The following is a 13885-nucleotide window of genomic DNA, read 5'->3' as shown; positions in this document are numbered from 1 at the left end:
CATGTAAATTATAAAGTTTGAGATTTTTGATATATAAATTGAGTACGAATGGATATGTATGCAAATGAGTTGCAAGAATTGAATGTGTGATGAGATGATTATGAAAATAACTGATGAGATTTTATTATAAAAATATTGTTGAAATTTCAAGTAAGTGAATAGTGAAATACGCCAAATGGTAAAAGAAATAAAGAAAACTCTGTTGGTTTCTTCATAGAAAAATAATTAATATTAAAAAATAATGATAATAAAATTTTTAAAGGAATAAAGTAAGATGAAATAGGATGCTCCGACACCGAGTGTGATATGCCTTATTTGGCTATACTGTAATTAAGTGAGGAATGTTACAAAATTAATAAATATTAAATTTATCCAATCATTGTAAATATTTAAAAAATAAATCTTATAATATTGAAAAAATATATTCTCTATTAATAATTACTTTATTCTGTAGTTGGATCGCACTCAAGTCTTTAAAAAATAATAATAATAATAATAAAGGAATTTTTTTTTTCTTGTAAGGCAAAACACACGCATATTGGACAGTGTCATGACTAGATCCATCTCAAAACCGTGGCAACTTTTAAACGGCTCCTTGGTCCCATATATCCAACACACTTACGTTTAAACACCGATGTGGGATTCCTGAAGGAACCAGCCCTCCACGTAGAACGTGTTCGCGACTGATGTGCGGCCCTTTTTGACCACATGATTTCTTTATTTAGCTTTATACCATTTCTACATCATTTCAATCGCATAGCTTCGTGCCTTTTTTTTTTTATTTGCTTTGCAAACACAAAATTTTATAGAATTTAATTAAATTTTATGTTTTGTGTGTTTAATTTTTTTTAAAAATAAAATTTGTGATTCAATTTTAAAAAATAGTTATAATTAAAATAAATTTTTATCAAATTTTATAAAATTTAAAATAAATTTCATGAAATTTACATAATATTTTTAACTAAAATACCCTTATTAAAAAATTTTCTTCCAATCAAGCTCCAATTCAAGTGGCCTATTAATATATAATTTTTGACCTTAAATGCTAAATGCTGCTATTTAGGTACAACAACAATAATTAAATTTTAAGATATTTATTATGTGTGGACTCGGACCTCAATTTTTTATGAATAAGGATATTTATATAAATTTATTTTGTATAAAATAATATTTTTATATATAAATGATTTTTATTGCAAATTTAATAAATATAAAATTTACACATGAATAAAAAAATTATTTAAGATTAAAATTTTTATTTTATATGAATATAATATAATTATAAAAAAAATAAATTTTATTAAACAAAAAAATTAAATTAATAAATGTTAAATTTATTTAATCATTGTAAATATTTAAAAAATATATTTTATAATATTAAAAAAATATATTCCCTCTTAATAATTACTTTATTCCGTAGTTGGATCGCACCCAAGTCTTTAAAAAAAAAAAAATTAGGTACCTTTTTGATCAAATGGTTTCTTTACTTAGCTTTATACTATTTCTACATCATTTCAATCGCATAGCTTCGTACCCTTTTTTCATTTGCTTTCCAGACACAAAATTTTATAGAATTTAATTAAATTTTATGTTTTGTGTGTTTAATTTAAAAAAAATTAAAATTTGTAATTCAATTTTAAAAAATAACTATAATTAAATCAATTTTTATCAAATTTTATAAAATTTAAAATGAATTTCATGAAACTTACATGAAACTTAAAAGTAATATTTTTCTAGTTTTGAGGTAAATCATAATTTTTAAAAATTAAACGATCAAATTATAAATTAATTGACACTTGGCAAGTTCAACATCACTCATTTCCAGCACATGGGCTGGATTTTTCTAGTCTCCAGCAGAGATAAGAAAAACGGGAAAGGAGATGAAGGGAAAGGAGAGAAAAGAAGAAGAAAGAAAAGAAAGAGAGAAGGAAAGAATAAGAGGAAAAGAAAGGGAAAAAGGGAAGTTCTGAACTTCACTTGCATGGAGAATCAACCAAATTTTGGGTAAAAAATGAGAGGTTATGGTGAGAGATTGTAAGTTTTAGAGAGAGAAATAAATAGTTTTGGTTAGAGAGAGAAAGTAGATTTGAAGCAAAAATTTTAATTTTAGCATTTTTCTTAGATCATGTAGATGTTTATGAACATTCTTAATTCCTGGATCATTCTCAAATAAGGTACACACGATTTTATATGAATTTTTGAAGTTTATTAGCTTATTTTGGATTTTTTAGTTTTATTGAAGTTTAATCAGTTCAAAAATATGCTTTTGAATGTTTGAATACTAGAAATGCATAAAAGAGATTTTTTTTTATTGGTAAATTTTTATGAATTTTTATTGTTGATATTATTATTATTATTATTATTATTATTATTATTATTTGTGAGAATAGTTTACATAATAATGAGTTTTTTTAAAAGTGAATGAGTTTATTATTGGTGTATGCACATTATGTAAAACATGTTGGTATAGAAATTGGAATTTTTATATATTTATTAATTTTTTATGAGAATTTAATGTATGTTAAAAAAGATATAGATGAGTTTTTTTTAGCGAATTTTAGTAAATGGGTAAGATTAAATTGAAATTTTCACTTGAGTGAGTTTATAAGTTGGGTTTAAATGGCTTTGTTAAAGGTTAAATTACTGGACTAATGCAGGAAGGAAAGTATGTTAATGAATATATTTGAGTTTATAAGCATGTGAATGAAAATGAATAATTTGGATTTTTCTCTTGCTTTTTAAGGTATAAATACTTGGAAGAAATGGGAAATTTTATTTAATTGAAAAAGGTTGGTTGAGAATTGATGATAAATTTATATTTAGCTTTTATAAATTTTGCTTGTCGAAATATTGAGTTGATGGGCTTCATATTATGTCTATAGTTATTCTAAATTTCTCAATTGAAACTATATAATTGACTTGTGGAAATGAGATTAGTAGACTTGTGGAAATGAGATTAGTTAGTACTAGATAGAAGTAAATTTTTTAAAGTATGAAACTTTGTAAATATGAAACTGAAAAATAAAGAATACTGCATTTGTTGATTTTATTGAGAAGAAACAATTATATTTGATATGTTAAATCAAAGTTTAAATGGTAAAAATGATATTTGATATGTTAAATCAAAGTTTAAATGGTAAAGTTTAGGAATTTAAGAAATTTAATGAAAATGGTAATTGAGACTTGAGTTCTTGAATTCTATTTAACTTAGTTGTTGGATTTGAAGTGGACATTAATGAAGAGAGTGTGAATAAAATTATTTATTTTACAGGCTCTTGAGAGGCTTTGACTTTTAAATTGTATTCATGTTATTCATGTTGTTGCTTTGTGGTGCTCATTGGAGCAATTATTATTATTATTATTATTATTATTGAGAAATGTCAATTTATGCTAAATTGTTATCTTATTTATTTATGTATTTTTTTAATTAAAATTTTTATGACACAAAATTTATGCATGTCAAAAGTTTTGTTTTTAGAGCTACATGGACCTGGTACATAGGTAGCTTTTGAGTGTGGTGCAAAGTAAATAACTTTATTTTCTTGTTTTCAATAATAATAATAATAATTATTATTATTGTTATTATTATTTGTTCAAATAGCTAATTTACCAAAGAAATATAGAAATTTTGATTATAGTTATATTGGTCATGTTCAGTAGAACTTGGGTGTGACAACAGCCTTCTACCATGGCTTCTACTTCTTCTACTCCTCCCGATCAGTGGAAGACATGGGATGCTTTCATTAGTTTTAGAGGCAAAGATATCCGTCAGGGTTTTCTCTCCCATCTCTTTAAAGCTTTGTCGGGAAAACAAATCAATGCCTTCTTGGATGAAAACCTTGAAAAAGGAGAAGAGATCTCAAGTTCTCTACTGGAAACAATTGAAGATTCATACGTTTCAGTAGTGTTTTTCTCTGAAAATTATGCAGATTCCCCATGGTGCTTGGATGAGCTTTTGAAGATATTTCAATGCATGAAAACATCTGGACAAATAGTCCTTCCAGTATTTTATCGTGTAGATCCAACTGATGTTCAAGAGCTGAGAGGGAATTTTGGAGGGGCATTTAGTAAGCTTAAAAAAGAAGTAAAAATTTTGGAACGATGGCGCCATGCCTTGATAGAAACAAGCAACTTAGCAGGATGGGACTCACGCAATTTCAGGTGAGTTAATTAGTCCTAATTGGATACATGAAGAATGCCTCTATTTCAGTGATGCCTAATTTAAAAAGAAATGACAACAATATATATATAAATATTTAATTGGATACTATTTGTTTGTTTCTTATATATGTTTTCTTTTTTTCCTCTTTGAAATAATTCTCATTTATGGATCTAAGGAAAATATTCTTCTTATTCATGTTTATAATTATTAATTCATAGTTTTTAACATATGTGTACCCTCAACATATAATATCTTAATTTTTAAAAACATTTATGTTTTACCTTTATGTTATGCGTGTTATTTTAATTCATGAATCATAAATACTTGCTTATTTGCATATGATATTCTTAACCTTTAAAAGAATACAAATATTTATATATATAAATATTGGTTTCGCTATAGTAATGAAAGAAATATCGTTATATAATTAACCAATAAATTAAAGAATATGCCAATAAAATTAATTGATGGTTTTAAATAATAATAATAATAATAATAATAATAATAATAAATATGTATATTTTTATTAATTATAATTAATATATATATATATATATATATATATATATATATATATATATATATAAATATTAAATAAAGTTTATTAGTTGTATTTATTACTACTAATTGATATATGACTTTTTAGTCTGTTAATAAGTAACATAAAAATTTAAATAAAATTAACATATATCTATATACATAAATTAAAACTGCAAAAATATGTACATTTTTATCATTAATAATAATTAATATGTGTATACTAAATAAAGTTTATCAATCCTATATTAATATTAGGGCTGAGCAGAATTCGGTTCAAACCGAAAAACCTAACCGAATCGAGTCAATTTGGTTCAATCGGTTCGGTTTTAAAATTTAATCGGTTCGGTTCGGTTTTAATTTATAAAAATTTCGGTTATTTCGGTTCGGTTCGGTTTTGAAGATAAAAAAATCGGTTAAACCGAACCGAACCGAATAGTGATTTATATAGTCAAATCGAACCGAATCGATTTTTGAATTAATTTATTTTTATGAAAAATTTATGAATTATATTTAATTTTATATATATTAATTGTTTAATTTTATTGATTAATAGTTATTAGGTTCAAACCAAAGTTAAAATTAGACCAAATAACTTGAAAATCAAGTTTAAATTAAAAAATAATCAAAAATCAAACCGATCGATTTAAACCGAACCGAACTGAAATAAAGCGGTTCGGTTCGATTCGGTTTTTACCAATTTCGGTTCGATTTCTAAAATTGACGGTTCAATTTTTATAATTTAATTCGGTTCGGTTCGGTTCGGTTTGAACCGATTGCTCACCCCTAATTAATATCACTAATTGTTATGTATTTTTTTAGTTTATTGATACTTAATATAAAAATTTTTAATATATATATATATAAAATTTAATTTTAATGTATCTTTATTTCTATCTTTTTAAGCTATATTATCATTAATTGTTGTTTACTAATACGTATATATTAAATAAAATTTATTGGTCTTATTAAATTTATGATGACATTAGATCACTAATCATTTATTAATGTGACTTTTTAATTTTCTAATTTTTAATATAACATTATACAATATTATAAAGCTAAGTCATGTGACAAGAAGATAAATAGGCTAATTTTGAAAAATAATTAGAGAACATAATGAGATATAAAAAGCCAAAGTCACAAGTATTTATAATATGTAAAATTACTATTGAAAAAATAATTCTACTAATTTTTATAGCAAAAAGCCAATATAAATTTAAAATAATTATAAATCTCCATGATCATTTTGAAAGTTATATAGTAAAGAAAGTATGTAAAGATGATAAAAAAAAAGTTTCTACAAATATTTACGAGATATATATGATCTTAAAATTTAAGATTTTTTATATTTTTAATATTTTTTAAATTTAAATACCATATTTTTATTATGTATTAAATTAATAATTTTAAAAATTAAATGTCCACGCAAGATGTGGATAAATGTTTAGTTTTAATTAAACTTCATCTTGATTTTAGATAATGTGTCATTTATCTATTGAGTGATTGCATACATCCGAGTATAGGCAAGAACAACTCAATATAATACTAGTTCAAATATAAATGGTGTCATATCAAAATTAATATGAGTATCTTATTTTTCTAAAATAGAAACATAATCATTGTATATTATTTACTTAGAAGTATGACTTACTAACATGTCTTCTTCATATGCAATCAGGTCCGAGTCTGAACTAGTTGAGGAAATAGTAAATGTTGTTTTGGAGAAATTAAATCACATCTTTAAATGTGATTATAAGAATGATGATTTAGTTGGAATTGAATCGCGTGTGAGGAGAATGGAATCATTATTATTTTCTGGACCAATCAATGATAGACGAGTTGTAGGAATTTGGGGGATGGGAGGTATTGGAAAGACAACTCTTGCTGAAGAAGTATTTCATCGAATCAAGGAAAAATTTGATGGTCACTACTTTGTTGCCAATGTTAGGGAAGAAATAATGAAGCAAACACCAAATGCTTTACGGGACAAAATCTTTTGTCAATTGTTAGGAGAGAAAGATGGATATATAGACACTCCTCGTTTAGGGGCTTTCACTATTAGAAGACTTCAAAGTAAAAAAGTAATCATTGTCTTTGATGATGTGGTTAATCCAAACCATTTAAAGCTTTTAGGTGGAGTATGTGATTTGTACAGTAAGGGAAGTAGAATAATTATAACCAGTAGAGATAGGCAAACACTTAAAAATGTTTGTCTTGAGGAGCATATATACGAGGTTAAAGAATTAATTGATCATGAAGCTCTCCGTCTCTTCAGCTTATATGCCTTTAAACAAGATTATCCCAAAGAAGAATACAAGAAGCTATCAGAGATGGCAATAAGATATGCTAAAGGCAATCCGTTGGCTCTTAGAGTTTTAGGCTCTAATATGTATGATAAGGGCATAGAAGAATGGGAAAGTGAGTTGAAAAAACTGAAAGAAATTCCTGATTTTCAAATTCAAAAAGTTTTGAGAGTAAGTTATGATGAACTAGATCGTCATGACAAAAATGTATTCCTTGATATTGCATTTTTCTTTAAGGGGGAGCCTAAAGGTCGTGTTGAGAGAATACTAGATGCTTGTGGTTTCTTTGCAACAAGTGCACTAAGTCGTCTAATTGATAAATCTCTCATAACTATTTCATCATCCAATGATGTTGGTATGCATGACTTGTTGCAACAAATGGGCTTCGAAATTGTTTATGAGGAATCCAAACAACCTGGAGCACGCAGCAGGTTATTGAATTACAAGGATATCTGTCGTGTATTGACAAAAGAAACGGTAAGGACTCAGTGTAGTTTCTTGTTTCATTTTTCATCTATTTGAGTTTTGTAAGAACTGTAGCTCTCATATGGAATTAAGTGATATATGATTATCTTTTGCTGTTATTTTATTAGGGAACTGAAAATGTTGAAGGCTTATCACTTAACATGTATGAGGTGAATGATAATTTGGCGCTAAGTTCCACAGCCTTCCAGAAGATGTACAATCTTAGAATCCTCAAATTCTTCAATGTTTCTAATTCCAGTCAAGGACAATTGCAGCTTCCTGGAGGCCTTGAATTTCTACCAGAAGAGCTAAGATATCTTTACTGGGATAGATACCCTTTGAATTATTTGCCATTGAAGTGTTGCACAAAATATCTTGTAGAACTCCACATGCCCAGGAGCAACCTCACAGATCTTTGGAATGGAGATGAGGCAAGAGTAATTGTGCTGCTATATAAAATTGTTGTGAAAAATCACATCTACACAAAATAAATAACACAAAATTTAATGTGGTTCGGCGTAAGCCTACTCCACCAAACAAATTCACTATCAAGGAAAAATAATTACAACCACTAATTATTTTTCTCACCCTCAAAATCACTCAATCAAAATTCACGGAATTCAACACACCTCTCCACTTTATGGGCTCTCTGCAATACATTCTATATAATTGCCAATCACCTATTCATATATATAGGCCAAATCTAGTCCTTTTAGGACTCTAAATATTAAACTTCATAATTTAAATTTTACTAAACTTCCTAAACTAATTATACTTCCTAAATAAATTATACTTTCTAATTCCAATTGGATTTGGACTCTACAATCTTCACCTTCAAGTCAAATGGAATTAGTCTTCACAATTTCTGCAAAAGTCAATTTTCTGTTGGGTACTTCCTTGCACTCTTGATTGTTGATGTTGCCTCTTACTTCCACTTGCATTCTTCCAATCAATGTGCTTCCTTCCAATTTTTAGAGATTCTTTGTATCAATCTTCTCACCTTTCATTATTACAAGAGCACCTCGGTTAACTTTCATAACTCCACCATGAATCGAACACCCATAATCCAAAGAATCCAACTTACCTAAGGAAATTAAGTTCCTTTCAAATTTAGGAATATATCTCACTTCATCAAACACTTTTACTTGATCACCATGCAGCTTAATCTTCACTCTTCCAATATTTTCAACTTCCATCTTGTTCCCATTGGCTAGCTTCACTTTTTCTCCTTTATTTTCTTCAATCATATCAAACCACTCTTTTTTTGAGCAAATATGGAATGGACAAGTAGAATCCATTAACTACTCATCTTGTAATGGATCTTTTGCCTTTTCCTTATCATCATCCACATTCAAACATTCACTATCAATACCATCATCTATTGCAATTGTAGCAGTTCCTTCTTTTTCTTTTCCGCGACTCTTTTTGAATTGTTTAAACTCTACAAGATCTTCCTTCATCTTCATACAATGGTATTGAATGTGACCCTTCTCATGACAGTAGTACCATTCTCTATCTTCATGGTCTACTCGTGGTCTAGAACTCGATCTACTATTTTTTCTCAAATTATTTCCATGTGAATTGCTTCTACCACGATTAGAACCAGCAACAAAAGCTCCACCTTCATTGCTACTATATGTCTTCTTGAACTTTTCATCATCCAAGATAACTGCGGTAACCTCATCTACCTTCAAAGTCTCCTTCCCAACTGTTAGAGCTGTCACCAAGCTTTTATAAGAGTGTGGAAGAGAGGTTAAAAGCAAGAGAGCTCTATCTTCTTCATCAACCTTCACACTAACACTAGTCAATTGGGTAATTAATTTATTAAAAATATTAAGATGATCCCTCACATCAGTACCTTCATCCATTCTGAGTTGGTACAACTCCTTCTTCAAGTACTAACGATTTGTGAGTAATTTTGACATGTACAGGCTCTCTAATTTCTTCCACAAAATAACAGGCGAAGTCTCTTCCAAGACATTGTACTTCACATCTGGGGCTAATGTCAATCTAATCGTACTCACAACCCTTTGTTGAAGCTCCTCCCAATCATTATCTCTCATGGTCGCTGGTTGCTTCTCATTCAATGCTTTGATTAATCATTGTTGTACAAGGACATCTTTCACGGTGCTTTGCCATAAACTGAAATTATTTTTCCCATCGAACGGCTCCACCTCAAATTTTGTGCTCGCCATCTTTGACATCTCAAACCAAGCTCTGATACTACTTGTTGTGAAAAATAACACCTACACAAAATAAAGAATACAAAACTTAACGTGGTTCGGCGTAAGCCTACTCCACCAAACAAATCCACTATCAAGGAAAAATAATTACAACCACTAATTATTTTTCTCACCCTCAAAATCACTCAAACAAAACTCACAGAATTCAACACACTTCTCCACTTTATAGGCTCTCTGCAATACATTCTATATAATTGCCAATCAACTATTCATATATATAGGCCACTAAAATCTAGTCCTTTTAGGACTCTAAATATTAAACTTCCTAATTTAAATTCTACTAAACTTTCTAAACTAATTATACTTCCTAAATAAATTATACTTTCTAATTCCAATTGGACTTGGACTCTAACAAAAATTTAGTTACATTTTGTGAAGTTAATTATCATCTGCTAATTTTATTGATATTTTCATTACAGGCTCTTGGAAATTTGAAATTTTTAGACCTCAGTAACTCTTTGGAGCTGACCAGAGTTCCAGACTTGTCTAGCGTCCCAAATCTTGAGGTTTTACGTTTGAGCGAATGTAGAAGCTTGATTGAGATTCCTAGCAGCATTGGCGAGTTAAAATGTCTGAAAGAACTTAATCTAATGGGATGCTCAAAACTACTTAGTATTCCCCAAAGCATCTGCAATCTGAAATCTCTTACACTCCTTAGTATGTCAGATTGTTTGAATGTCACTGAATTGCCAGAGAACATAGGGGATTTACAATATCTAGAGACCCTTCATATACTTGACAGTGGAATAAAAGCGTTGCCATCATCCATCAATCAATTGGAAAATTTGGTTTCCTTAAAGTGTAAAGGCTGCAAAGGTTTGACATTGCCTCCGTTGACAGGTTTGTCGAGTTTACAGGAAATGGAATTAATGTACTGTGGCATATTAGAAATTCCCGAGAGTCTTGGGTTTTTAGTGTCATTGAGATCCTTATTTTTAATTGAAAATAATTTTGAGAGCATACCGGTAAGCATTAAACAACTATCTAAGTTGAAAATTTTTTACTTGCTTGGTTGCAAGAGACTCAAATGTTTACCAGAGCTTCCATCATGCTTAGAACAGTTGCTTGTACGGTGTTGCACATCTTTGGAATCTGCATCAACTTCATTCCTTTTCCCAGAACAGGAAGACGAAGATAGAATCGAAAATATTCTTGAGTTTACTGATTGCATCAATTTGGATAAGGAGAAAGTAATGGAGAATGTATTGGAAACGCATCTGTTGAAACACAAGGTATTCTTTCATTTCTCAGGTGTTACAAGGGTCATCACGATAAGTTTGGATTTTATTTTTTCATAAAATAATTTATAATTTTTATGGTACAGATTGTTCGTTTGTGTATTACGGGGGATGAAGTGCCTCGAAGGATGAGATATAAGAACCAGAGTGGATCTTCTCTTTCATTCACACTAGATAAGCCAAACTTGATTGGTGTTTCTTTATGCCTTGTTTTTGATCCCAAAAATCATTATGGTTATCATGTTAGGTTTATTTGCGGAGCCCAATTCATTGATAAATCTAGACACAAAATAAAAATTGCCAAGTTCAGTTTTCGTTATGCTTGGATGACTAATCTGTTAGAATCAGAACATGTGTACCTTTGGAATGAACTGTTCGACATGGAAGACAGTTTTGTTGAGGCCTCATTTCACTTCTTCATTGAACATTTTTCACTCAAGCCACAACATAATTTCGAGGCTATAATTAAGTGTGGGGTACTTCCTATATTTCGAGACGATTGCCTTCACAGAGATAAAAAGAGAAGCAGAAATCAAGAAGATGAGGAAGACGAACCTTATTCTCTTCAAAGATTGAAACAAGGCCAAAAACCTTGCAACAGGTAAAGGCATTTCTCATAATTTATTTACTCTTTTTCTTAAATATAATTTATTTACTCTTACAAAGTACTTGTAATCTTTTGCAGCACTACCACCACAACAGAGTCTTATTAAGTGTTTAAAGGTTAGAAATTAAACAATATCTTTTGTTCCATATTCTATTTAGGCAACCTGAATTTTGCCAAATTACTCTATCCAGTGTTCACTCATATTGATGGGTATTATTGCTAAACTACTATATTATGTTGCCTTACTCTCTTATTTTTATTATTGAATTTCATTTATACATGATCTTTCCACATGAATTTCATTAAGTGTTTAAAGGTTAGACATTAAACAGTATCTTCTGTTAGACATTTAATAATAAAATTTATCTCTTAAATTTAAAATACCATAATAACCACTAATAACTGCAACTTTGATTCAACTTTGAAATCATGACACGTTCTTACTATGAAAATTCTTCAATTAAATTGCATTTTTTATTGATTGGAGAACTCATCACAATCGGTCCTATAGTGATTTAAGAGTTCAAATCAATTAAGTTTCTTGTTTATGCTGCTTGATCTTGTCTTGTAGGTCTCCTCTTTGTTGCAGATTCTGTACTTGGAGGCTTTTGTATGCGACTTTTCTGCAGAATTTTCTGTAGCTCTCGGCTTGGTTTTGCTGCTTTCTAAACCTTTGACTTTTCTTCTGCTGACAATTGTTATCCTGGACTTTTATTTGTTGTCTTTTGTTATGTAACTTTGGTACTGTCTTGTTAGTGTGTTTTATACCTTTCTTTCTATGTTTTTTCACTTAGCATACCATTGTTGGGAGTAGTGGGGAAGCCTATCGGTTTGGTTTGGTTGGCAACTGATACATGCATTTTGCATAGTCATTTAGGTTAGATTTTATAATCATTTCATTTATTTGTTAGTCACTTTTAGCTAATTTTATTAGTTATTTAGATAATTTTTCATAATTATTAATTTTTGAGTTAATTTGTAATTTACTTTGTTTTATAGTTAAAATAGTATTTTTGAGGGAGTAAACAGTAATTGTGCCAGTAAGGAGTGATTCTCATAGTAAAAAATGTCAAAATTAAGCTTGAAGGTTGAAGAATGCAAAATTGCCAAAGTCTGTATAGCCTGCTGCACAAGTCGTGCAGTTTTTGCACAAGAAAAAGCAATTTTTAAACCTACTGAAACTTGCATTACTTGCTGCATAACTTGTGCAGATTCACTCCTAGCTTATGCAGCTTCATGGAGACCTACATGACTTGCTACATAACTTATACAATCTCATGCCTTGCTTGTGCAGCTTCACAGAAGGCGGTAGTCAAAGTGGCCGAAACGTGCATAACTTACTGCATAACTTATGCAGTCTAACGCTTCACTTATGTAGCATTACAAAAGGAGCACTCAAATTTGCCGAAACTTGCACAACCAGCTGCATAGTTTATGTACTCTGCTTATGCACTTTCACGGATGACTCTAAAGCATGAAACATTTGCACAATCAGCCTGCATAACTTGTGCAGAATCACGGGAAGCACTTGGAACCACTAAACTTGCTCAGAATTTGCATAGGAAGCTTACACAACTTGTGCAATTCTTCATAATGAGTTGGCACGTGAATCCCTTCCTCAAACATACTATTTTAGGGTTATTTGTCAGAAAAATATAAATAGTGTCATTATCTTATTTTGGCAAAAAAAAAAAAAACTGAGAGAGGAACAAAGTGAAGAGAGGCAGAGAAAACGTCAGAAAACAGAGCAAGGGAGCATCACTTCCCATTTTTAGATCATATTTGTATTCTTCTTCTTTTCTTCATCATTTTTTATCTTTTTTGTATTGGGTTTCTTAGTTATTAGTATATTTTCAAGTTCTATTTTCATATTTACTCAGAATTTCTTTTAATAATTATAAATAGTGAGTAGTTTTTCATAGATTCTGGAGTTGAAATGTAATATTTAAGATATTTTGTGAATTTTGATTGGGTAATCCATATTTTATAGTTTTTATGAGGTTTTATCCATTCTTGTATGTCTAATTACATGCTTAGTGTAGGATCCCATTAAGTATTGTTCTTAATCCATGATTGAAGCACCGAAAGGAGAAAACCCTATGATAGATAATCAAGAAATTGAACTTAATTAATTTAGATTTAGAAATAGACTAAGGATTAAGAGGATTTACAGATTAATTAAGAAACCTAATGGGTCTTGATTGATTTTAACTCCACGAAAGGAGGATTAAGTTAATTAAAACATTTTTTGTCTCATTCGAAAGGGTATTCAAAGGATTTAAAAATTAATCTCCTTAAAACTCATAATTTTCATAAGATTTGATAAC

General features: G+C 29.2%; 1 protein-coding gene across 6 annotated transcripts; it reads left to right on the top strand.

The window, feature by feature from the left end:
- Nucleotides 1–1816: 1816 nt before the first annotated feature.
- LOC131169074 (disease resistance protein RPV1-like) lies at nucleotides 1817–13562 on the top strand. Of its 6 annotated transcripts, none has more exons than XM_058134121.1 (8): nucleotides 1817–2174; nucleotides 3658–4161; nucleotides 6381–7482; nucleotides 7599–7901; nucleotides 10133–10945; nucleotides 11038–11552; nucleotides 11637–11674; nucleotides 12853–13562. In XM_058134121.1, exons 2-7 carry the CDS (start codon nucleotides 3689–3691, stop codon nucleotides 11662–11664), a joined length of 3234 nt encoding a protein of 1077 aa, XP_057990104.1. In that variant the 5' UTR covers nucleotides 1817–2174; nucleotides 3658–3688; the 3' UTR covers nucleotides 11665–11674; nucleotides 12853–13562. The 6 variants fall into 6 exon arrangements, 5 of the variants coding, with proteins under 5 accessions (XP_057990104.1, XP_057990102.1, XP_057990103.1 ...); XM_058134119.1 differs by having other exon boundaries at nucleotides 12130–13562; XR_009143225.1 differs by lacking the exons at nucleotides 11637–11674; nucleotides 12853–13562 and having other exon boundaries at nucleotides 10133–10553; nucleotides 10733–10945; nucleotides 11038–11176.
- Nucleotides 13563–13885: the final 323 nt, after the last annotated feature.

This window comes from Hevea brasiliensis, chromosome 14 (assembly GCF_030052815.1).
Source record: "Hevea brasiliensis isolate MT/VB/25A 57/8 chromosome 14, ASM3005281v1, whole genome shotgun sequence".
NCBI lineage: Eukaryota > Viridiplantae > Streptophyta > Magnoliopsida > Malpighiales > Euphorbiaceae > Hevea > Hevea brasiliensis.
Note: the sequence above shows the minus strand (reverse complement) of the source record. Positions and strands in the feature narration are given on the sequence as shown.

Excerpts from the sequence above, each read along its gene's own strand:
- LOC131169074 (XM_058134120.1), top strand. The coding sequence starts at position 3,689 with ATGGCTTCTACTTCTTCTACTCCTCCCGATCAGTGGAAGACATGGGAT. Across the intron at positions 4,162-6,380 it reads TGGGACTCACGCAATTTCAG|GTCCGAGTCTGAACTAGTTG; the intron begins GTGAGTTAATTA and ends ATATGCAATCAG. Across the intron at positions 11,553-11,636 it reads GGCCAAAAACCTTGCAACAG|CACTACCACCACAACAGAGT; the intron begins GTAAAGGCATTT and ends AATCTTTTGCAG.